At 41.9% G+C, this 25,644-nt stretch overlaps 2 protein-coding genes across 2 annotated transcripts; both read left to right on the top strand.

The window, feature by feature from the left end:
- The first annotated feature begins 1,293 nt into the window (after positions 1–1,293).
- LOC115164259 (leukocyte surface antigen CD53-like) lies at positions 1,294–16,575 on the top strand. The gene is made up of 8 exons (XM_029716549.1): positions 1,294–1,462; positions 14,298–14,388; positions 14,675–14,863; positions 15,040–15,114; positions 15,227–15,337; positions 15,499–15,606; positions 15,801–15,884; positions 16,089–16,575. The coding sequence occupies exons 2-8, from the start codon at positions 14,326–14,328 to the stop codon at positions 16,155–16,157; spliced, it is 699 nt and encodes a 232-aa protein (XP_029572409.1). The 5' UTR covers positions 1,294–1,462; positions 14,298–14,325; the 3' UTR covers positions 16,158–16,575.
- Positions 16,576–19,364: 2,789 nt separating this feature from the next.
- On the top strand, positions 19,365–25,218 carry LOC115164258 (leukocyte surface antigen CD53). Its single transcript, XM_029716548.1, has 8 exons — positions 19,365–19,507; positions 22,428–22,511; positions 23,201–23,389; positions 23,600–23,674; positions 23,886–23,999; positions 24,148–24,255; positions 24,374–24,457; positions 24,864–25,218. The coding sequence occupies exons 2-8, from the start codon at positions 22,449–22,451 to the stop codon at positions 24,933–24,935; spliced, it is 705 nt and encodes a 234-aa protein (XP_029572408.1). The 5' UTR covers positions 19,365–19,507; positions 22,428–22,448; the 3' UTR covers positions 24,936–25,218.
- Positions 25,219–25,644: the final 426 nt, after the last annotated feature.

Raw genomic sequence — 25,644 nt, 5'->3', positions numbered from 1 at the left:
TTTGTTGACGTTGAGTGTGAGGTTATTTTCCTGACACTACACTCCGAGGGCCCTCACCTCCTCCCTATAGGCCGTCTCGTCGTTGTTGGTAATCAAGCCTAGCACTGTAGTGTTGTCTGCAAACTTGATGATTGAGTTGGAGGTGTGCATAGCCACGCAGTCGTGGGTGAACAGGGAGTACAGGAGAGGGCTGAGAACGCACCCTTATGGGGCCCCAGTATTGAGGATCAGCGGGGTGGAGATGTTGTTACCTACCCTCACCACCTGGGGGCGGCCCGTCAGGAAGTCCAGGACCCAGTTGCACAGGGCGGGGTCGAGACCCAGGGTCTCGAGCTTAATGACGAGTTTGGAGGATACTAAGGTGTTAAATGCTGAGCTGTGGGCGATGAACAGCATTCTCACATAGGTATTCCTCTTGTCCAGATGGGTTAGGGCAGTGTGCAGTGTGATTGCGATTGCGTCGTCTGTGGACCTATTGGGGCGGTAAGCAAATTGGGGTGGATCTAGGATGTCAGGTAGGGTGGAGGTGATATGATCCTTGACTAGTCTCTCAAAGCACTTCATGATGACGGAAGTGAGTGCTACGGGGCGGTAGTCATTTAGCTCAGTTACCTTAGCTTTCTTGGGAACAGGAACAATTGTGGCCCTCTTGAAGCATGTGGGGACAGCAGACTGGGATAAGGATTGATTGAATATGTCCGTAAACACACCAGCCAGCTGGTCTGCGCATGCTCTGAGGAGGCGGCTGGGGATGCCGTCTGGGCCTGCAACCTTGCGAGGGTTGACACGTTTAAATGTTTTGCTCACGTCGGCTGCAGTGAAGGAGAGCCAGTAGGTTTTGGTAGCGGGCCGTGTCAGTGGCACTGTATTGTCCTCAAAGCGAGCAAAGAAGTTGTTTAGTCTGTCTGGGAGCAAGACATCCTGGTCCACGACGGGGCTGGTTTTCCTTTTATAGTCCGTGATTGACTGTAGACCCTGCCACATACCTCTCGTGTCTGAGCCGTTGAATTGCGACTCTACTTTGTCTCTACACTGACACTTAGCCTGTTTGATTGCCGTGCGGAGATCATCTGGCGTCCAATAGATGATCAGGTGAAAGGGACTCCTTCCAGTCCACTCAAACTCTGTAAATGTATAGAAAAGGCAGGTTCTTGCCATCTACAGTATTTGCATACAGTCTATTCATTTTTCATTGTTCTGGCATTTACTTGTTGTAACTTTAAACATTTTGACGCTGTGTATAGTGGGGCGGGCTCTACTGTCAGGTAGTACACTTCGGTGTCAGTCTGCTAACCGCAGTGTTCCCTTTTGATAATTTTTTTCACTCTTATGCCACCAGGCTCCAGCCCTTACCTGGCAACACCCAGAAGGTTCAGTGTAACACCAATGGTACACAGGTGTTATATCTGCTGTTTTAACTGAGGGATTATTGTGGATTACCTTTGATCACGTTGTTTGTAAGGTACTGTGTCCTCTTCGGTGATTTAAAAAAATCTATATATATTAACTGTAGAATTTACTGAGATGTTTAAAAGTTATGTTATTTAAAATTAGCACAATTATTTAGATTTGAAGTAGATGAAAAATATATTATTGTACAAAGTATATCTAGACTTTAAAATGAAGCTCTGTAATGGTAAATCCATCAATGAATTGGAAGTCTCAATGGCAATTTAAATGTTAAATGAAATAGAAAATGTGCTTGGAACAATACTTTGCATAGGAGTGGGGCTATAACATGTTTGAATAGGTCAGGCACCGTGCTCAGTGTAGTCATACCAAACAGTGCTGTCTTGTCAACACTTCAACCATCAGACATGAGGAGTAGCCATGGTCACTTGAATCAACTGCTTTCCTACTCTAAAGCAGGATTAGACATTTTGTATCCTGTTTCATTTATTTGCGCCGAAGAAAATAAGTCATAAACAACAATAATATAGATAAAACATTTTTTTTAAAGGTATGCAGGTGTGGTTGGAAGCCCAAGGGATTATATAAAAAACCACACTACAAAAAACCAGTATACAATACATAAGAACAAAAATTAAAAAAGCTTTAAAACAGATACCAAAACCCACTAATCATAAATGTACAAATTAACCGATCAGCAATCACAAAAAAAAGTATATGCTTTGTTTAAATGTGTATGTGAGAGTTGGGCTATATGGAGGAGATTACTGAGTAGTTTGGTTCATCAGGCTGACCCCCAGTGTTCGCTTGAAGTTATTGAGGGATGATGAGGTTTTGGCAATGTGAAGATAAGAATTCCAGAGTATGGTACCTATGTATCTGATAGAGAATTGACTATGTGAGGTGCGGCAGTGTGGAGGGTGAAGGTTATCACAAGACTGTGTTATATAGATGGATTTCAAAATAAACTTGGAAGAATCCTTTGAATGATTTAGGTAAACTGTCCTGGGAGGTACGAGTATTTGTAAATTAAAATTCATAATTGGCGTACATTAATGTCATCAAGTTATTGAGGGAGCTAAGGACCCTGGGATTGAACATCTCCCTCTGCAACTGGATCCTGGACTTCCTGACGGGCCGCCCTCCAGGTGGTAAGGGTAGGCAACAACACATCTGCCACGCTGATCCTTAACACTGGGGCCCCTCAGGGGCGTGTGCTTAGTCCCCTCCTGTAGTCCCTTTTCACCCATGACTGCGTGGCCAAGCACGACTCCATCATTAAGTTTGCTGACGACACAACAGTGGTAGGCCTGATCACCAACAACGATGAGACAGCCTATAGGGAGGAGGTCAGAGACCAGGCAAAGTGGTCCCAGGACAACAACCTGCACCATCGAGAGCATCCTAACCAGCTGCATCACCGCCTAGTATGGCAACTGTTCGGCATCTGACCTTAAAAGCACTACAGAGTCTAGTGCGTACGGCCCAGTACATCACTGGGGCGAAGCTTCCTGACATCCAGGACATATATACTAGGCGGTGTCCGAGGAAATCCCAGTCACCCAAGTTATAGACTGTTCTCTCTGCTAACGCACGGCAAGCGGTACCGGAGCGCCAAGTCTAGGACCAAAAGGCTTAACAGCTTCTACCCACAAGCCATAAGACTGTTGAACAACTAATCAAATGGCCACCCGGACTATTACATTAACCCCCCATTGTTGTTACACTGCTGCTACTCTCTGTTTATTATCTATGCATAGTCACTTTAAAAATTACTTCGACTAACCTGTACATTGACTCAGTACCGGTACCCCCTGTATATAACCTCGTTATTGTTATGTACATTTATTGTGTTACTTTTTGATTGATTCGATTTTTTACTTTAGTTCATTTAGTAAATATTTTATTAACTCTTATTTCTTGAACTGCATTGTTGGTTAAGGGCATGTGACAAATATGATTTGATTTACATAGACAAGATATTGAGTATCTTAAACAAAGGTGCAGATGGAGCTAAGTAATTAGAGGTGGCTAGTCTTGCAAATGTATTTTGTATGAGTAATTTGTGTAGGTAGGAGTTTTATGTACTGGCCCAGACAATATTACAGTAAATGAGATATGGGTCAATTAAGCTGTAGTATAGAGTTAGGAAGCAAGCCTTATGAACCAAACCACTAATCTTTCTGATGATACCAACAGATTATCACTTTGCTGGAGACATTTATTTATATGATCTTTCCAGGATAACTTTTCATCAATTAGAACTCCAAAGAATCTAGTGGATGTGACTTGTTCCATTTCATTCCCATCCGTTGAGATTCTGGCTCTCTTTTTACAATACTTTATTATTCTTACTATTGAATACAATAAAGTTGGATATTTTAAAGTTGAAAGGTAATTTGTTTTATCCTGAACCATTCAGAAAATTTGGCCATGCCAGAGTTGGCTTCATTATTTAGTGAATCAAAATTCTTGTGTGATAAAATCAAATTGGTATCATCAGGAAAGCGAATGGGAAGTACGGTAGAAGACAAAGCAGCAAGGTCATTGATATAGATTTGGAATAACAAAGGTCCAATTATTGAACCCTGTGGGACGCCACAGGATATCTTGGCCATGGTAGATGCACAGCCGTTTGCATAAACAAATTGTTCTCTATCATAAACATAACTATATAACCAATTATATGTATATTCATGAAAACCATAATAATGCAATTTAGAAAGTAATATTTCATGATCAATCGTGTCAAACGCTTTGGATACATCTAAAAAGATGCCAAGAATGTATCTGATTCAGGGGTTGGGTTAAATGTGGAAGACACATTTTCAGTTGAATGCATTCAGTTGTACAACTGACTAGGTATCCCCCATTCCTTTCCTTTTCCTTTCATTGTTGTTAAGGGCTGTAAATATTTTATCCACAAGTTGCAAAAGAGCCATATCTGTGGAGTAGTTTTTGCGAAAACCATATTGGTGCTCATATAGAATAGTGTTGATTTAAATGTTTCAACATTCTCTTATACACCATGTTTTTCTATGATTTAAAAAAAAACATGGTAGTACAGATATTGGGTGATAATTTGTCAAAGATCTTGGATCCACAGATTTATAAACCTTTGGCAATTTTCAAATCTGTAGGAACCGTACCAGTTTGCATAGATTTGGTGAAGGTATACGTTAGAGGCTCAGTGATCGAGGAAGACACTGATTTCACCAAAGAGGCAGCAATCTCATCATGACTTGCAGCTGATATCTTTAAGTTACCAATTACCTTTACACCTCCATTACATCAGGAGGATCAAATTGAAACAGAGAAGGGAAATGTAATCCAAGGGATTTCCATCAGTTTTCAATTTTCTTTGACAGAGGAACCCACATTCACAAAAAGCTTATTAAATTCACATGAAATAACATCAGGATCACCGTAGGTCTTATTCCAACAATACATTGAGATGGGATAGTTGCAGTTAATTAATGATTTTCCAAGTAGAATTTATATTATTTAAGGATTCTTGGAATTTGTTAGTAAAATATATTTTTGGGGATATCTGAAGTAGGTGTGTAAATTTGTCATTATACTTTTAGTAATTTGCAGAATTCAAGGGAGAGGGATTTGTGAGAAACCTTTTCTACAACTATTTTTTATTTTTTTACTGAGGATTCTTTGAGATCGGATGTAAATGTTTCCAGAACCCTTCTGCTCCTCTCTTACGTGGTTTAACTAAGGAAAAGCCTGAACAAATAATACAAATATTGTGGTTAAACTCAAATACACAAATTGATTAAATAAAAATGATTTTTTTGATTAATAAAAAAAAGGTATAATCTTTGTAAACAATATCATGAATAGGACTGGTGGAGTTATGTCACACATGCAGCTAACAAAAATATATGGAAATGTCTGCTCTATCCAAAATTATAACCAACTAATTGCAGCATTACCACAAAAATTGAGGCAAGTGGAAGGGGGGAAAAGTAAAGAATTTGTATGTCGGCCCTGCATTAAAGACCAAAATTGGTTAAAGAAAATTGTGATAAATAAATATATATACCAGTTTCATATAAGGACCCAAAAAATTGACAGCTGTGCTATATAGATTGAAAAATAGTTTCGATGTACCAATTCCATGGCACATGGTTTATGAACTGATATGCAAAACGACGCCAAATTCAAAATGTATAATTTTTCAATTTGAATTATTATACAAAATTCTAATAGAATGTTATATATATATGGGGGATACAATCTTCCCAGCTCTGCAGATTTTGCTATGAAGAGACATAGTCATTAGATTATTTATTTTGGTACTGTCCATATGTAGCTTGTTTTTGGTCACAGGTCCAGGAATGGCTGAAGAATTTCAACATTTACCTGGAACTAACGCTGCAGATAGCAATAGTGGGTGATTTGAAAAGTCATAGTCAATCGATCAATAATATAATAATACTTTTAGCAAAAAAATTTATCTTTACTTTACAATCTGTAGAAACTATGAGAATAGAAAGGTTCAGAACCTTTGTGAAGCATCACAGCACTGTTGAAAGATATATGGCAAAAATAAATCCAATATGGATGGTGTTAAGAGATAGATGGGAGGAGTTGAATGGAGTTGAAGGGTGGGACTAATAACAACAAGATAACAAATGTAAAATGTTCTGTGTCTGTGAAATGTATGTAGGTTCAGAACTTTTGTGAAACAGCACAGTTAAAAATATATGGCAAATAAAATAAAAGAAGGGCAGAGGAAGGACTAAAAACAAACAAAATATAACTATTGTAAAATACATTGTGTCTGTAAAATGTATATAGTGTGTATACGCCTAAGTGTTGTTGTTCATTAGTTTACTGTCACGTCCTGACCAGTAAAAGGGGTTATTTGTTATTGTAGTTTGGTCAGGGCGTGTCAGGGGGGTGTTTGTTTTGTGTGTTTCGGGGTTTTTGGTTTATGTTCTAGGTTATCTAGCTTTTCTATTTCTATGTTAGTTTTGTCAATGACCTCCAGTTAGAGGCAGCTGGTTGTTGTTGTCTCTAATTGGAGGCCCTATTTAGTTGTGTTTGATTTCACTTGTGTTGGTGGGTGGTTGTTTCCACTATAGTCTGTGCACCTTATTGGACTGTTTTCGTCGTTTGTTTTTGTTTAAGTGTTTTTCCTTCAATAAATAAGAAGATGATCAATATACCCGCTGCATTTTGGTCCACTCCTTACGACGAACGTGACAGAACCACCCACCAAAGAAGGACCAAGCAGCGGAGGAAGGAGCAGCAGGAGAGCTACTTGGAGTCGTGGACATGGAAGGAAATATTAGATGGAAAGGAACCTTGGAGGCAGGCTGGGGAGTACCGGCGACCGAAGGAGGAATTGGAAGCAGCAAAGGCAGAACGACGGAGGTATGAGCCATTATATCCTCTATTTCAGGAGGTGAGGAGGCAGCCCCAAAACATTTTTGGAGGGGGGCACACAGGGAGTTGGGGTAAGTCAGGCAATAGACCTGAGCCAACTCCTCGTGCTTATTATGGGGAGCGTTTGGCATGAAGAGCACCGTGCTATGCGGAAGTGCGCACGGTCTCGCCCATCCGCACGCACAGTCCGGTGCGGTCGATACCAGCCCCCCGCAAGTGCCGTGCTAGAGTGGGCATCCAGCCAGGAAGAAGAATGCCTGCTCAGCATATCTGGCCACCAGTGCGTCTCCTAGGCCCAGGCTACCCTGCGCCTGCTCTACGCATGGCAGCCATCATTCCTCAGCACAGCCCAGTTCGCCCTGTGCCAGCACTCCACCCGTGCAGGGCTACAGTGACAACTCAGCCAGGACGGGTTGTGCAGGCTGTGCGCTCCAGACCGCCAGTGTGTCTTCAAGACCCAGTGTATCCTGTTCCTGCTCCTTGCACTAGCTATGTAGTGCGTGTTACTGTTCTGGCGCCTCCAAAGCCAGCCCCACGCATCAGGCCTCTAGTGCGCCTGCCCAGTCCAGTACGTCCTGTTCCTGCTCCTCGCACTAGCCCTGAGGTGCGTGTCAATAGTCTGGCGCCTCCAAAGCCAGCCCCATGCATCAGGCCTCCAGTGCACCTGCCCAGCCCAGTATGTCCTGTTCCTGCTCCTCGCACTAGCCCTGTGGTGCGGGTTACTAGTCTGGCGCCTCCTAAGCCAGCCCCATGCATCAGGCCTTCAGTGCGCAGTCCCCGTCCAGAGCTTCCGGCGACAGTTCCCCGTCCAGAGCTTCCGGCGACAGTTCCCCGTCCAGAGCTTCCGGCGACAGTTCCCCGTCCAGAGCTTCCGGCGACAGTTCCCCGTCCAGAGCTTCCGGCGACAGTTCCCCATCCAGAGCTTCCGGCGACAGTTCCCCATCCAGAGCTTCCGGCGACAGTTCCCCGTCCAGAGCTTCCGGCGACAGTTCCCCGTCCAGAGCTTCCGGCGACAGTTCCCCGTCCAGAGCTTCCGGCGACAGTTCCCCGTCCAGAGCTTCCGGCGACAGTTCCCCGTCCAGAGCTTCCGGCGACAGTTCCCCATCCAGAGCTTCCGGCGACAGTTCCCCGTCCAGAGCTTCCAGCGACAGTTCCCCGTCCAGTGCTTCCGGCGATGTCCTACAGTCTGGAGCCTGCAGAGACGGCCCACAGTCCGGGGTTTTTGTGTTTGAGGTGCATTCGGGGTCTGCACCTTTGGGGGGGGCGGGGTACTGCCACGTCCTGACCAGTAAAAGGGGTTATTTGTTATTGTAGTTTGGGCAGGGGGTGTTTGTTTTGTGTGTTTCGGGGTATTGGTTTATGTTCTAGGTTATCTATTTCTATGTGTTTATCTTGCTTTTCTATTTCTATGTTAGTTTTGTCAATGACCTCCAGCTGGTTGTTGTTGTCTCTAATTGGAGGCCATATTTAGTTGTGTTTGTTTTCACTTGTGTTGGTGGGTGGTTGTTTCCACTATAGTCTGTGCACCTTATTGGACTGTTTTCGTCGTTTGTTTTTGTTTAAGTGTTTTTCCTTCAATAAATAAGAAGATGATCAATATACCCGCTGCATTTTGGTCCACTCCTTACGACGAACGTGACATTTACTCCAATTAGGGGAAGGGTTGTTGGGTTAGCGGAAAATAATAAAGGAAAATATATGTGTGTGTGTATATATATATACAGTACCAGTCAAAAGTTTGGACACACCTACTCATTCCAGGGTTTTTCTTTATTTTGACTATTTTCTACATTGTAGAATAATAGTGAAGACACCAAAACTATGAAATAACACATATAGAATCATGTAGTAACCAAAAAAGTGTTATGCGGTCCAACTCATCCCTTAACCATCTCAAATGGGTTGAGGTCGGGTGATTGTGGAGGCCAGCGTCATCTGATGCAGCACTCCATCACTCTCCTTGATCAAATAGCCCTTACACAGCCTGGAGGTGTGTTGGGTCATTGTCCTGTTGAAAAAAAAATAATAGTCCCGCTAAGCGCAAACCAGATGGGATGACGTATCGCTGCAGAATGCTGTGGTAGCCATGCTGGTTAAGTGTGCCTTGAATTCTAAATAAACCACCAACAATGTCACCAGTAAAGAACCATCACACCTCCTTCATGCATCACTGTGGGACTCAAATTTGGACTCATCCAACCAAAGGACAGATTTCCACCGGTCTAATGTCCATTGGTTGTGTTTCTTGGCCAAGCAAGTCTCTTCTTCTTATTAGTGTCCTTTAGTAGTGGTTTCTTTGCAGAATTTCAACCATGAAAGCTTGATTCACGCAGTCTCCTCTGAACAGATGATGTCGAGATGTGTCTGTTACCTGAACTCTGTGAAGCATTTATTTGGGCTGCAATTTCTGAGGCTGGTAACTCTAATGAACTTATCCTCTGCAGCAGAGGTAACTCTGGGTCTTCCTTTCCTGTGCCGGTCCTCATGAGAGCCAGTTTTATCATAGCGCTTGATGGTTTTTGCAACTGCACTTGAAGAAACTTTCAAAGTTCTTGAAATTTTCCGGATTGACTGACATTCATGTCTTAAAGTAATGATGGACTGTCATTTCTCTTTGCTTATTTGAGCTGTTCTTGCCATAATATGGACTTGGTCTTTTACCAAATAAGGCTATCTTCTGTATACCACCCCTACCTTGTCACAACACAACTGATTACCACAAACGCATTAAGAAGGAAGGAAATTCCCCAAATTAACTTTTAACAAGGCAGGCACATTTGTTAATTGAAATGCATTCCAGGTTACTACCTCATTAAGCTGGTTGAGAGAATGCCAAGAGTGTGCAAAGCTGTCATCAAGGCAAAGGGTGGCTACTTTGAAGAATCTCAAATCTAAAATATATTATGATTTGTTAACTTTTTTGGTTAATACATGATTCTATATGTGTTATTTCATAGTTTTAAAGTCTTCGCTATTATTCTACAATTTGGGAAATAGTAAAAATAAAGAAAAACCTTGAATGAGTAGGTGTGCCCAAACTTTTGACTGGTACTGTATATATTTAAAAACAAATATATATACTCTGCTCAAAAAATTAAAAGGGAACACTTAAACAACACAATGTAACTCCAAGTCAATGACACTTCTGTGAAATCAAACTGTCCACTTAGGAAGCAACACTGATTGACAATACATTTCACATGCTGTTGTGCAAATGGAATAGACAACAGGTGGAAATTATAGGCAATTAGCAAGACACCCCCAATAAAAGAGTGGTTATGCAGGTGGGGGCCACAGACCACTTCTCAGTTCCTATGCTTCCTGGCTGATGTTTTGGTCACTTTTGAATGCTGGCGGTGCTTTCACTCTAGTGGTAGCATGAGACGGAGTCTACAACCCACACAAGTGGCTCAGGTAGTGCAGCTCATCCAGGATGGCACATCAATGCGAGCTGTGGCAAGAAGGTCTGCTGTGTCTGTCAGCGTAGTGTCCAGAGCATGGAGGCGCTACCAGGAGACAGGCTAGTACATCAGGAGACGTGGAGGAGGCCGTAGGAGGGCAACAACCCAGCAGCAGGACCTCTACCTCCGCTTTTGTGCAAGAAGGAGCAGGAGGAGCACTGCCAGAGCCCTGCAAAATGACCTCCAGCAGGCCACAAATGTGCATGTGTCTGCTCAAACGGTCAGAAACAGACTCCATGAGGGTGGTATGAGGGCCCGACGTCCACAGGTGGGGGTTGTGCTTACAGCCCAACACCGTGCAGGACATTTGGCATTTGCCAGAGAACACCAAGATTGGCAAATTGTAGGGAGGTCATACAGGCACGTGGAGGCCACACACACTACTGAGCCTCATTTTGACTTGTTTTAAGGACATTACATCAAAGTTGGATCAGCCTGTAGTGTGGTTTTCCACTTTAATTTTGAGTGTGACTCCAAATCCAGACCTCCATTGGTTGATAAATTGGATTTCCATTGATTATTTCTGTGTGATTTTGTTGTCAGCACATTCAACTATGTAAAGAAAAAAGTATTTAATAAGATTATTTCATTCATTCAGATCCAGGATGTGTTATTTTAGTGTTCCCTTTATTTTTTTGAGCATTATATATATATATATATATATATATATATATATATATATATATATATATATATACATATATATAGGGGACTGGAAATTATGCAGACAATTACATTGATGGAAGCTACAATCTACCTGCAAAATGAAAGCTAATCTATCCCCCCCAAAAAGGGAAAAAATTTGTGAAATACAGAGTTGAATGACGTGTGAAAAGTCTGGTAAGCAGACTCTACATCGGCCTGATTATAAACATTTTCCCATGAAATATCATTAATCAACTTAAAGCACTTACAATTACTTTAGTTAAATATTCTACATTTAATGCTACCAATCATTCCTATCTGTTTATTTCAAGTTGCCAATGAGAAGTGGACAATTGGGAAGTGTTCAGAAAATGTCAGTATAAACTATACCTGTATAAAGTATACCACATTATTCGAAGACTTTATACAAATAGTATCAATAAGGCTGGCAGATGTACTGGTCCCTCTTGTGGGCTTATAGATGAGGGGATACAGATATCTGGAGTATAAAGTATTCAAACGGTCAGATGTCAGTGAGTGCTTCTCACTTTTAAATTCATTTATGTTGTAATAACCAAATAGAAAACACATTTTATCTTCATTATGAATCAAATCCAAGGTTCATGCAGGGATAACAATGAAACTACCAATGTCAGAATCGGGTGGCGGATAGAGGCATCCAATTACCACTTTTTTACCTATCTGACTCCGCTATGCCTCCTTGCCCGTCCAACATTTCCTCATCTCCCACCCATTCTAATGCAACTATCCCCGATGCTTCTCCCTCTTTTCCCCCTGCCCCGCTACAAAGTTTCTCCCTGCAGGCGATCACTGAGTCCGAGGTGCTAAAGGAGCTCCTTAAACTTGACCCCCAAAAAACATCTGGGTCAGATGGTTTAGACCCTTTCTTCATTAAGGTTGCTGCCCCTATCATCGCCATGCCTATCTCCAACATTTTTAACCTGTCTCTCCTTTCTGGGGAGGTTCCTATTGCTTGGAAGGCAGCCACGGTTAGTCCTTTATTTAACGGGGGAGATCGAGCTGATCCTAACTGTTATAGGCCTATTTCTATTTTGCTTTGTTTATCAAAAGTGTTGGAGAAACTTGTCAATAATCAACTGACTGGCTTTCTTGATGTCTATAGTATTCTCTTGGGTATGCAATCTGGTTTCCGCTCAGCTTATGGATGTGTCACTGCAACCTTAAAGGTCCTCAATGATGTCACCATTGACCTTGATTCTAAGCAATATTGTGCTGCTATTTTTATTGACTTAGCCAAAGCTTTTGATAGGGTAGACCATTCCATTCTTGTGGGCCAGCTAAGGAGTATTGGTGTCTCTGAGGGGTTGTTGGCCTGGTTTGCGAACTACCTCTCTCAAAGAGTGCAGTGTATAAAGTAAGAAAATTTGCTGTCTCAGCCACTGCCTGTCACCAAGGGAGTACCCCAAGGCTCAATCCTAGGCCCCATGCTCTTCTCAATTTACATCAACATAGCTCAGGCAGTAGGAAGCTCTCTCATCCATTTATATGCAGATGATACAGTCTTATACTCAGCTGGCTCCTCCCCGGATGTTGTGTTAAATGCTCTACAACAAAGCTTTCGTATTGTCCAACAAGCTTTCTCTACCCTTAACCTTGTTCTGAACACCTCCAAAACAAAGGTCATGTGGTTTGGTAAGAAGAATGCCCCTCTTCCCACAGTTGTTATTTCTACCTCTGATGGTTTAGAGCTTGAGGTAGTCACTTCATACAAGAACTTGGGAGTATGGCTAGATGGTGCACTGTCCTTCTCTCAGCACATATCAAAGATGAAGGCTAAAGTTAAATCAAGACTTTTCCTCTATTGTAATCGCTCCTCTTTCACCCCAGCTGCCAAACTAACCCTGATTCAGATGACCATCCTACCCATGCTAGATTACAGAGACATAATTTATAGATCGACAGGTAAGGGTGCTCTCGAGTGGCTAGATGTTCTTTACCATTCGGCCATCAGATTTGCCACCAATGATCCTTATAGGACACATCACTGTACTCTATACTCCTCTGTAAACTGGTCATCTCTGTATACCTGTCGCAAGACCCACTGGTTGATGCTTATTTATAAAACCCTCTTAGGCCTCACTCCCCCCTATCTGAGATATCTACTGCAGCCCTCATCCTCCACATACAACACCCGTTCTGCCAGTCACATTCTGTTAAAGGTCCCCAAAGCACACACATCCCTGGGTCGCTCCTCTTTTCATTTAGCTGCAGCTAGCGACTGGAACGAGTTTCCAAAAACCACTGAAACTGGACAGTTTCATCTCAATCTCTTCATTCAAAGACTCAATCATGGACACTCATACTGACAGTTGTGGCTGCTTTGCGTAATGTATTGTTGTCTCTACCTTCTTGCCCTTTGTGCTGTTGACTGTGCCCAATAACGTTTGTACCATGTTTTGTGCTGCCACTATGTTGTGTTGCTACCATGTTGTTGTTATGTTGTGTTGCTACCATGCTGTGTTGTCATGTGTTGCTGCCTTGCTATGTTGTTGTCTTAGGTCTCTCTTTATGTAGTGGTGTGTTATCTCTCTTGTTGTGATGTCTGTTTTGTCTTATATTTATATTGTATTTATTTTATTTTTTTAATCCCAGGCCCCCGTCCACGCAGGAGGTTTTCGCCTTTTGGTAGGCCGTCATTAGAAATAAGAATGTGTTCTTAACTGACTTGTCTAGTTAAATTAAGGTTAAATATAGTTCATGCCTTACATGTCCAATACAACCATACATTTGTGTTAGTTTTGTCAGTTGGGGTGCACTTCCTATGGAACGCACATTGACACAGTCCACATAACACCACTGAAGACTTCAGAGGGTTATGACATTTAAAGCAATGTGTTTTGTTTGGGTCATGTGGTTAGGTGAAACACATGAACAAAGTAGAGTAAATATGGGTGGGGTGTGTATGCGTGTGTGTCAAATCAGTGGACTATAGCTGAGTCACATAGGGGGGGGGGGTTCTGGGCCGTCCATCGGGGAAGAAATTCCCATTCATATGTGCCCTCTCCATCTCGATGGGTTTAGGGCCCAGTTTGAGTTGATCTGCCAGGGGTTTATTGGCCTTGAATTCTGTGTCATGCCAAGCTTCAGTCTTTACGTTCTCAATTCCATCGATTAAAAATGTTATTGAGCCTCGATTGATTTTCGAGGTAGTCTTCTTTGAAAGAGTGCTTGTCAGGTGTATCGTTTGGAAAATGGTGAAATCCTCAGACGTGGTTTTGAATGCGGTTTGGCTGGTGACGTTCACACCCTTTAGCTCCTCCCCCATCCTGTTATCAATCAAATGAACGGTAAGCATTAATGGTTCAACATGATATTGAATTGTGTGTTTCTCTTCAGGTTGATGGGATCATCGCCATAAGGAAATATGAATCGTCCCTGTGTGAACTGCTTGAAAGGTTTGGTCACCTTCCTCAACTTCATCTGCTGGGTAGGTTGTTATGAACTCTTTATGGTCTCTAAAACGTGGCGACCTCTGCAATATCAAACTCAGCCTGTAGAGGGGATAAAAGCATAAACATCACTTTATTCAAGATGCTTTCTATGCTTTCTTTATTCCGATACTATACTGTCGTCAAAACAAAGGATTTTCCTAAGTTATTTAAAAATTTTCCTCAAATTCATACATTTTCGTATCAACAATTTGAGAGATCTACAGGATCATGTATTCCCCATTTTTGACCCCAAAGTAAGCCTTTTACACTTGTGTCTTCCAGTTGTGTGGTGCCTTCATCGTGGGTTTTGGAGAGTTCCAGATGATGCACTCTAGATTTGGCTCCCTCACCACATCCTTCTGGCCCATCTACCCTGCCAACACCCTGATAGTCACAGGTACCATCGTGACGTGTGTCTGTTTCCTGGGAATCATGGGGGCCCTGAAGGAAAACCGCTGTATGCTCATCACTGTGAGTCTGCACACATGTTCTTTATTTATTTTTATTAGGTCATTCGTCAGGGACCACAATAGGTCTGTGTCCCAAATGGCGCTCTATAGCCCCCGGTCAAAAGTGGTGCACTCGAAAGGTGCCATTTGGGACGCGCCCGTGGTCTATGAGTAATCCGGGATCCGTTGTGATTGCAGTTTTTCCTCCTGCTGTTTATCTTGATGCTGGTGGAGCTGGCCATGGCCTGTGTGTTTCTGGTGTACGAGAGGGAGGTAAGAAACATCTCAAAGGGTTCTCTGCTGTCCGTTCTGACTTCTATTGACTAAATAAAGTGTAGTGGGGCTAGTAGATGTCATGTAAACATGTGGTCTGTTTGCAATACAGATTGACACTTTCTTTGAGAAAGACCTGATGCGTAGCTTGGAGACATACAGGAATTCTACGTCAGCGGGGAACTTAACCATTAAAGAGGACTTTGATGTTGTCCAGCATATTGTGAGTATTCAGTAGGTGTAACGGTAAATTCATACATATCGCACTGTATACATAATACAAGCTGTACCTAGACCTCAATAACATTCCAGCACATTTCTCCATTCTGCTTGCCTGGACAATGTTGTTACAGGGTGGTAACCCAGTGGCTTTGCTGTGTTCAGTTCAGGTGCTGTGGGGTCCACGGCGTGGCAGACTGGGAGGGTAACGTGCCCCTCTCCTGTTGTACCAAAAACCCCTGTAACATCATCCCCCAACCTAACTGGCAGGAGGTGTGCTTGTTTCTCTGTCAACATCCCAAAAGGTACCCTATTCCCTATATAGTGCACTGCTTTTGACCAGAGCCCTATGGGCCCTAGACATGTGTAGTGCACTATAAGAGGGAATAGGGTGTCATTTTGGATGCAGATTTTCATCAAAGAAGTATCAAGAACAACCACAGCCATATGACCTCTGTCTCTTTCAGGGCTGCCATTTGAAGCTCAGGAACTGGTTTGCGAGGAACTTTCTAAGCACTGGAGCAGGTGTCGTCTCCCTTTTCATTCTACAGGTACAGTAAACATCACCGACATCTTTTCTAAATTGGGTCAATGTGATTACCAGCATAGGAATAGAATTACTATAGAAATACAAGTAGTCACTCTTTTTATGATTACCACCAGCCTGTTTCCTCTTCCTTAGTCTGTATGTACTTTGGTCTGAGTTAGAATGTACTGACTATGTAGCCAAAACATGTTTTTGCTCTTGTTTGCAGTTCATTTGCATGTGTTTCACCGTCCCCATCTTCTGCCAGTTCAGTCATAATGGATATGGTTACAAGTGAAAGGAGAACCCATGACTTTCAACTGGCTTATTACGCAATACAGGATCTCATTAACTTGAGACAAAATAATAATAGATTTAATTTATGTAGAGCTTTTTAATACATGAAAAATCTCAAAGATGAATTGATGTCCTATGTGGCTCAGTTGGTAGAGCCCTTGCAAAGCCAGGATTGTGTGTTTGATTCCCACGGGGGACCATTGCGATGCACTCACTGTGAGTCGCTCTGGATAATAGCGTCAGCTAAATGACTAAAATGTAAGGATATAATTTTCCTTCACGTGTTTAGTTTTTGTTTGATTGTTTATTTTCAAGCAATAAGGCCCGAGGAGGTGTGATATATGGCTAAGGGCTTTCTATGCAGGACGCAACACGGAGTACCTTATTGCTTTCATTAACTGGTTACCAACGTAATTAGAACAGTAAAAATAAATGCTTTGTCATACCCGTGGTATACGATCTGATATTCAACGGCTGTCAGCCAATCAGCATTCAGGGCTCGAACCACCCTGTATATAATTAAGCAATAAGGCATGGGGGGGGGGGGGGGGGTGATATATGGCCAGTATACCACAGCTAAGGCCTGTTCTTATGCACGACTCAACACAGAGTAATTATAAACTGGGTGGTTCGAGCCCAGAGTGCTGATTGGCTGACAGCTGCGGTATATCAGACCGTATACCACGGGTATGACAAAACATTTATTTTTACTGCTCTAATTACGTTGGTAACCAATTTATAATAGCAATAAGGCAACTCGGGGGTTTATATTTGACCTTTCTGAGAGAAGTAATGTTATGAGTAGTAGTACTTAGCATATGACCAAGCATCTAACAAAATAGATTGGCAAGAACAGTTGCTATTGACACTGAGTAATTTGAGCACAGGAGGTTGGTGGCACCTTAATTTAGGAGGACAGGCTCATGGTAATGGCTGGAGCGGAATTAGTGGAATAGTATCAAATACATCAAACGCACGGTTTCCATGTGTTTGATGCCATTCCATTTGCTCCGTTTCGGCCATTATTATGAGCCGTCCTCCCCTCAGCAGCCTCCTGTGAATTTGAGCTGTCGTTCTGTATTTTTGTGTTTTAATTTCATTCTGGATAAATTGTACCTTAGAGACTAATATGTATGTATGTTATTGTGATTGTTCAAACCCACAGGAAAATAAACATTAATCAACTGGATTCTTGACTGCTCATACCTGTCTATTAAACCACAGATTCACAATAAAAATGTGGTTGCGAATAACACCTTTTTACTCTTACAGTGTCATTCTGGATATACAGTGCATTTGGAAAGTATTCAGACCGACCCCTTGACCTTTTCCCCCAAAAATGTACATTACAGCCTTAATCTAAAATTGATTTTTTTTTAAATTCCCCTCATCAATCTACACACAATACCCCATAATGACACAGCAAAAACAGGTTTTAAGAAATATCACATTTACATAAGTATTCAGACGCTTTACTCAGTACTTTGCTGAAGCACCTTTGACAGCGATTACAGACTTGAGTCTTCTTGGGTATGACGCTATAAGCTTGGCACACCTGTATTTGGGGAGTTTCTCCCATTCTTCTCTGCAGATCCTTTCAAGCTCTGTCAGGTTGGATGGGGAGCGTTGCTGCACAGCTATTTTCAGGTCTCACAAGAGATGTTCGATCGGGTTCAAGTCCGGGCTCTGGCTGGGCCACTCAAGGAGACTTGTCCCATAGCCACTCCTGTGATGTCTTGGCTGTGTGCTTAGGGTCATTGTCCTGTTGGAAGGTGAACCTTCGCCCCAGTCTGAGGTCCTGAGCGCTCTGGAGCAGGTGTTCATCAAGGATCGCTCTGTACTTTGCTCCGTTCATCTTTCCCTCGATCCTGACTAGTCCCCCAGTCCCTACCGCTAAAAAACATCCCCACAGCTTGATGCTGCCACAACCATGCTTCACTGTAGGGATGGTGCCAGGTTTCCTCCAGTCGTGACGCTTGGCATTCAGGCCAAAGAGTTCAATCTTGGTTTCATCAGACCAGATAATCTTTTTTCTCATGGTCTGAGAGTCTTTTGTCAAATTCAAAGCGGGCTGTCATGTGCCTTTTACTGAGGAGTGGCTTCCGTCTTGCCACTCTACCATAAAGGCCTGATTGATGGAGTGCTGCAGAGATGGCTGTCCTTCTGGAAGGTTCTCCCATCTCCACAGAGGAACTCTGGAGCTCTGTCAGAGAGACCATCGGGTTCTTTGTCACCTCCCTGAAGCAAGGCCCATCTCCCCCGATTGCTCAGTTTAGCCGAGCAGCCAGCTCTAGAAAGAGTCTGGGTGGTTCCAAACTGCTTCATTTAAGACTGATGGAGGCCTCTGGGCTCTTGTGGACCTTCAATGCTGCAGAAAATGTTTTGGTACCCTTCCCCAGATCTGTGCCTCGACACAATCCTGTCTCAGAGCTCTACGGACAATTCCTTCGACCTCATAGCTTGGTTTATATAGACAGGTGTGTGCCTTTCCAAATCATGTCCAATCAATTGAACTTACCACAGGTAAGTCATCTTAAGGATGATGAATGGAAACAGGATGCACCTGAGCTCAATTTCAAGTCTCAAAGCAAAGGGTCTGAATACTTATGTACATTTCAGTTTTGTATTTGTTATAGCAAACATTTCTAAAAACCTGTTTTCGCTTTGTCATTATGGGATATTGTGTGTAGATTAATGAGGAAACAATTATGTAATCAATTTTAGAATAAGGCTGTAACATAACAAAATGTGGAAAAAGTCAAGGGGTCTGAATACTTTCCGAATGCAGTGTGTACTGTATGATTGAAACAACAATGAGTAATCTTTTTCTTCATGAAGTACTTCGGAACATTGCTTTTTTATGGTAGAAAACATCAGGCCCAAATTTCCCTCAGCGTAAGGGAGAACAGGGTTCACGTCTTTGCTAAACGTGGCAGAGGAGGCTGGTAGGAGAAGCTATAGGAGGATGAGCTCATTGTAATGGCTGGAATGGAATAAATGGAATGGTACCAAACACATAAAGCACATGGAAACAACATTGATTTCATTCCAGCCTTTACCATGAGCCCCTCCTCCCAAAGCTCCTCCCACCAGCCTCCTCTGGAATGTAGGTAATGCGTCACAGAAGTTGTCATTTTGTCATTCCCCTCAGTGCTATTTTGAAATGCACGCCCCTCACAAGTTCTCAGTATAGATTTACCATAATGTACCCTAGAATAAGGAAGTAGAATGAATTCCCTTCAGTCTACTGAGAACGAGAAGTAACAGTACAGCTAAGTCAAAGGTGCAGTACATCCTCTAAACAACGGATTGTAAAGGATTTAAACTTGAATCACTATTTCAACTGACAAGGTAAGTACGGTCTCAAGGTCTCAATTGTATTCATTTAAATGGAAAGTTATCTTTTATTTTCTGTAAAAGAGTGAGGATTGTCTTTAGATTGTTATGAGTGATGTGTCTAGTCTAATAGACGTCCGGGGATAAGAGAAATTGGTCATGTGTATATGAAAAGCACAGGAGGTTGGTGTCACCTTAGTTGGGGAAGACGGGCTCGTCGTAATGGCTGAAGCGAAATAATATCAATGATGCCATTTCATTCTCTCCGTTCCAGCCATTATTATGAGCCGTCCTCCCCTCAGCAGCCTCCGCTAGATTATTCTCAAACCTATGAGAATAATCAAAAATTAAATGTTGGGAGTGTTATATATTGAAAACATGTATATTTAATATAAAAACAACATTTCTCCAGTATAATGATATAACAACAAAGATGAGGAAGTTTGGGGATTCTTAGGCTGTGTTTATACAGGCAGCCAAATAATTATATTTTTTCACTAATTAATCTTTTGACCAATCAGATCAGCTCTGAAAAAGATTTGATGTTAGAAGATCTCATGTTATTTGTCAAAAGACCAATTAGTGAAAAAAAGATCAGAATTGGGCTGCCTGTGCAAACTCAGCCTTAGAGGTTGTTTGGCTCAGTGAGTTACATTTAAATATGGCTAATAATGACAGTCACAGCATGGTGTCAGAGGATAAGTGTCATTTGGGTTAGACACAATGCACAGGAGGTTGGTGGCACCTTAATATGGGAGGTCGGGCTTATGGTAATGGCTGGAGTGGAATTAGTGGAAAGGTATCAAATACAGTACCAGTGAAAAGTTTGGACACACCTACTCATTCAAGGGTTTTTCTACATTGTAGAATAATAGTGAAGACAACACAGTGAAATAGCACATATGGAATCATGTAGTAACCAAAAAAGTGTTAAACAATTCAAAATATATTTTATTTTTGAGATTCTTTAAAGTAGCCAGCCTTGGCCTTGAAGACAGCTTTGCACACTCTTGGCATTCTCTCAACCAGTTTCACTTGGAATGCTTTTCCAACAGTCTTGAAGGAGTTCCCACAAATGCTGAGCACTTGTTGGCTGCTTTTCCATCACGCTGCGGTCCAACTCATCCCAAACCATCTCAAATGGGTTGAGGTTGGGGGATTGTGGAGGCCAGCTCATCTGATGTAGCACTCCATAACTCTCCTTCTTGGTCAACTAGCCCTTACACAGTCTGGAGGTGTGTTGGGTCATTGTCCTGTGGAAAAACAAATGATAGTCCCACTAAGTGCAAACCAGATAGGGTGGCGTCTTGTTGCAGAATGCTGTTGTAGCCATGCTGGTCAAGTGTGCCTTGAATTCTAAATAAATCAGACAGTCACCAGCAAAGCACTCCCACACCATCACACCTCCTCCTCCATGCTTCACGGTAGGAACCACACATGCAGAGATCATCCGTTCACCTACTCTGCGTCTTACAAAGACACAGCGGTTGGAACAAAAATCTCAAATTTGGACTCAGACCAACGGATAGATTTCCACCAGTCTAATGTCCATTGGTTGTCATTTGCTTGTGTTTCTTGGCCCAAGCAAGTGTCTTCTTATTATTGGTGTCCTTTAGCAGTGATTTCTTTGCAGCAATTCGAAGGCCTGATTCACGCAGTCTCTTCTGAACAGTTGATGTTGAGATGCGTCTGTTACCTGAACTCCGAAGCATTTATTTGGGCTGCAATTTCTGAGCCTGGTATCTCTAATGAACTTATCCTCTGCAGCAGAGGGATCTCTGGGTCTTCCTTTCCTGTGGCGGCCCTCATGAGAGCGCTTGATGGTTTGTCCAACTGCACTTGAAGAAACTTAAAAATGTCTTGACATTTTCCGAATTGACTGAACTTCGTGTCTTAAAGTAATGATGGACTGTCGTTTCTCTTTGCTTATTTGAGCTTTTCTTGCCATAATATGGGCTTGGTATTTTACCAAATAGGGCTATCTTCTGTTTACCACCTCCTACCTGGTCACAACACAACTGATTGGCTCAAATGCATTAAGAAGAAAAGAAATTCCACAAATTAACTTTTAACAAGGCACACCTGTTAGTTGACATGCATTCCACTACCTCATGAAGCTGGTTGAGAGAATGCCAAGAGTGTGCAAAGCTGTCATCAAGGCAAAGGGTGGCTACTTTAAATAATCTTGTTTTTGGTTACTACATGATTCCGTATGTGTTATTTCATAGTTTTGATGTCTTCACTTTCATTCTACAATGTAGAAAATAGTAAAAATAAAGAAAACCCTTGAAGGAGTAGGCGTGTCCAAACTTTTGACTGGTACTGTACATCAAGCACATGGTTTCCATGTGTCTGATTCCATTCCATTAGCTCTGTTCCGACCATTATTATGAGTCGTCCTCCACTCAGCAGCCTCCTGTGATTGAGTGGGTGTACAATTCCACCCACATTTTCATTCCGCAGTGGGATGAAACACTGTTATGTTGGTATACTTTCACAGATTTTTCCTCAAGGAATAAGGTCTCTATTCAATCTGTAAAGCTGAAGCGTTAGAGTTTGCCATATAAATCAAAACTGTATTGGTCTAAACATCATGTTCAAAACTATGATGAAAACCATTTCAAAATGTTCAGCCGAGTCCCATGGGTAAATTTAAAGGAAGTAAACCAGATACAGCAGGCTAATTTCCTCCGACTGTGACACTTGATGGCCTCGCTACTCACTCACAAACAGTACCCAGTTCCTTCTAATTTCTTCAGATGAAGGAGAAAAAAAATCTGACTCAGTATTGTTCTTACTATTTTTAACAATTGTTGCTGTGTATTTGTGTGGTATATGTTGCTGTTTGTGTACGCTGATGGTCTCTGTGTTAAAGAGACGCTTATCATTGATGTATTGGCACAATGTGTTTATCTGTCTCTTGTTTATTTTGCAGGTCTGGAAGCACTTCTGGGAAATGGCTCAAAATTGCCTCAAGTGTTTGAAATACACCATGTGTATGGTTAACTTCTTGTGCTTTGTACGTATCTCCAACATCCACCTATTAGCCTTCTACTCTTACTTCCTCAATGAGATTGAAAGCCATGTTCAGGGTTGGGGAGTAACTGTTTACATGTAATCAGTTACATGTAATCTGATTACAAAAAGCGTTAACTGTAATTGGTTACGTTAAAAGCAAAAATATTATAATCTGATAAACAGATACAGTACTTCTTAACTACATGATTACTTCTTGGATTACTTTTCAATTCAGAAAAAAATACATTATGACAGCTTTCTGTTTTCTCAATGACATTTAAATCAGCATTGAAAAAGGCACAAGTTGAAGTTTTTCCCACCTGAGCGAGTCTGACCACAAGTCAGAGACCACTATGATGACACATTAAATGTGTTTCACGGATACATTTTGTCTTCTTCTAATGCCTCTTAAGGTTAAGGGGAGAAGTAATCCAAAAGTAACAGCTACAATTTTGGACAGGTAACTAGTAACGAATTACATTTAGAAAGTTACCTACCCAACGCAACCCTGCCCATGTTCAATATTTCAATTTCCATTTATCCTGCATAAGGTACATTTTAGGACAGCCTCCTCCTGATAGGCCTGACAAGTCCTGATGAGACTGCCCTAATATGGACACCATAATTATGTCATATGACACCATATTCTGTATGATGTATGTTGACGCCATGTTGTTGTGTTCGGGTCAGATGTGTGGAACGGCAGTGTTTGGTTTTGGAGTGTTCCTGATGTTGAACACCAAGGTTTCTGCTCTCATCCCCACCCTGTCCTCCTTGAATCTGGCCAACACACTCTTCATCACTGGCATCATCATCACTTGCGTGTCCTTCCTGGGGTTCCTGGGGGCCCTTAAAGAGAACCGCTGCCTCCTCATCACTGTAGGTCTCACATGGAACTCATATTTGACATTATTTTGTATTCATCAGAGACATCGGTCTCTTCATTCACTGTCCTTGCTTTAAACTGACTTACAAAAACTTGTAAATATTTTTATTTATCAAGGTACAATCAATCATTAAAAGTGCAATGTGATAACATAAGGATTTTCCAGAAGGATGTGCATATACTCTGTTTTTCTTGGTTTGCAGTTTTTCATCCTGCTGTTCATTCTGATGTTGGTGGAACTGACTGTAGCCTGTCTACTGCTGGTATATGAGAGAGATGTAAGATAAAGCAGGTGCACCATCAGATGTTGGTAGGAGGTTAAGGGGTGAGAGAAAATGAAGTGAAGAAGAGATCATTAATACATTACTAATGAGGACTTATAACAGGAAAATCAGGAGTTGAGGGCCAGGGTTGTGAGGAAAGGTCAAAGATGATAGGTCGTGTTTTATGAGACGTTCATGCTGCTAAGAAATGAATGTGTGCGCTTAGATTGACAGATTCCTAAAGAAGGATCTCACAGAAAGTCTGGTGAAATCCAGGGAGTCAGTTAAAGGTGATAATTCCACAATGAACACGGACGACTGGGACATCATTCAGATCACGGTGAGTGTGAATTGAGAAACATTAAACTTCACAATGAAACATGGATGCCCCCTCTTTCGCCCTGCCGTAGTTCATAACAAAATTGAGTGGAAATATGTAGCCCATGTAATAACACTGCTTTTCTCATGCTGAATTCTATTACATTTAGTTTCAGTGCTGTGGGATCAGTAACACAAGTGACTGGAAGGACAAAGTGCCTAAGTCCTGCTGCCGCAAGAGCCAATGTGGCACCGAGCAGCCAGTATACTGGAAGGCCGTATGACATCACATATACAATATCCTCTCATGATTAATAAGCCTCAAATGAACTAGAATACTGCAGAAAAACATAGCTGATGTCACTCAATAAGGATATTTTCTCTTCTTCATCTCAGGGTTGTTACAATAAGCTGAAGGTGTGGTTTGAGGAGAACTTCCTAGTCACCGGTGTTGGTGTGATTGTGCTCTGCATTATCGAGGTATGATCAGCTTCCCTGCTAGTTAATACAGGGTGTCGGTGATAGGTTTATACTGACATTCACGTAAAAAATACCTTTTCCAGACCAGAAGCATCTTGTCACCTGGTCCATGGGTTCATCTGGTGAAAAGTAGTGCACTATATAGGGACTAGTGTGCCATTTGGGACGCACACCACATTCCCTAGACGCTATTCAAGATGAGTAACGTATAGGCGAGAGGCCTATACACTACTCATCTTGAATAGCGTCTAAGGAATATGGTGTGTCCCACAAATGGCACACTAGTCTCTATATAGTGCACTACTTTTCACCAGATGAATAGGGTGTCATTTGGGATGGTGTTGCATAACTATACCAGAACACCATGTAGGCTAACACATTCATTTTGTCTTTTCTATGTTGGTAGGTCCTGGGCATGTGTTTCTCCATGACTTTGTTCTGTCACATAAGCCGGTCCGGACTCGGCTACAAATTATGAAAATTCTGCTTACCTGGTTAGGACCTTTCTGTTCTCACTGAAAACATCTGTCTTCAACTGTTTTTCAGGGGATTTCCATATACAGAACTATACATTTACTTTCACAGGCACCTATGAGATTTTATACACTTAAATTCATGTTGTTTGTTTTCTGTAATATAATGCCGTCAGTTCATGCTCTCTATGAGGATTCATTCCATGCTAAAACGGCAGGCACTTTATAATGTAAACCCAAATAATGCAATAAACATTGAGCTTTTAATTCATTTTAACCCCACAAAGATTCTGACTAAAAGCACTTTTCCCTCCCGATCCGTAACTGTATAGATTTTTCTGCCATCAGCAGAAGACTTGGAAACAGATTTCCTAAATTCTAATCTCTTGGGAGTTAAAAAAAGAAAAAAAAAACTTTCCCATTACCATCTAACTACACAGTATCACAGCTGCTTGTCAATGTCACATGGTTTCCTGTTACTTTCAACCTGCATGGTGAAACTGAATTTAACCACTTCTTCTTTTAGCCTAACTGATGGTTTCACTTCACTAATATAACAACGAAGCAGTCAGTAAAAGGACCCTCCTTTCTGTGAGAAAACTTGGTTAAAACTCCTGTGTGAAGGTGTGAAAACACCATCTTGTTTGGACTGGGTTGTTTGTTGTGGGAGTTTACAAGAATCCTTTCTGTTTTGCATTTCTAACATCTACATTC

Source organism: Salmo trutta, chromosome 27, assembly GCF_901001165.1.
Source record: "Salmo trutta chromosome 27, fSalTru1.1, whole genome shotgun sequence".
Lineage (NCBI taxonomy): Eukaryota > Metazoa > Chordata > Actinopteri > Salmoniformes > Salmonidae > Salmo > Salmo trutta.
Note: the sequence above shows the minus strand (reverse complement) of the source record. Positions and strands in the feature narration are given on the sequence as shown.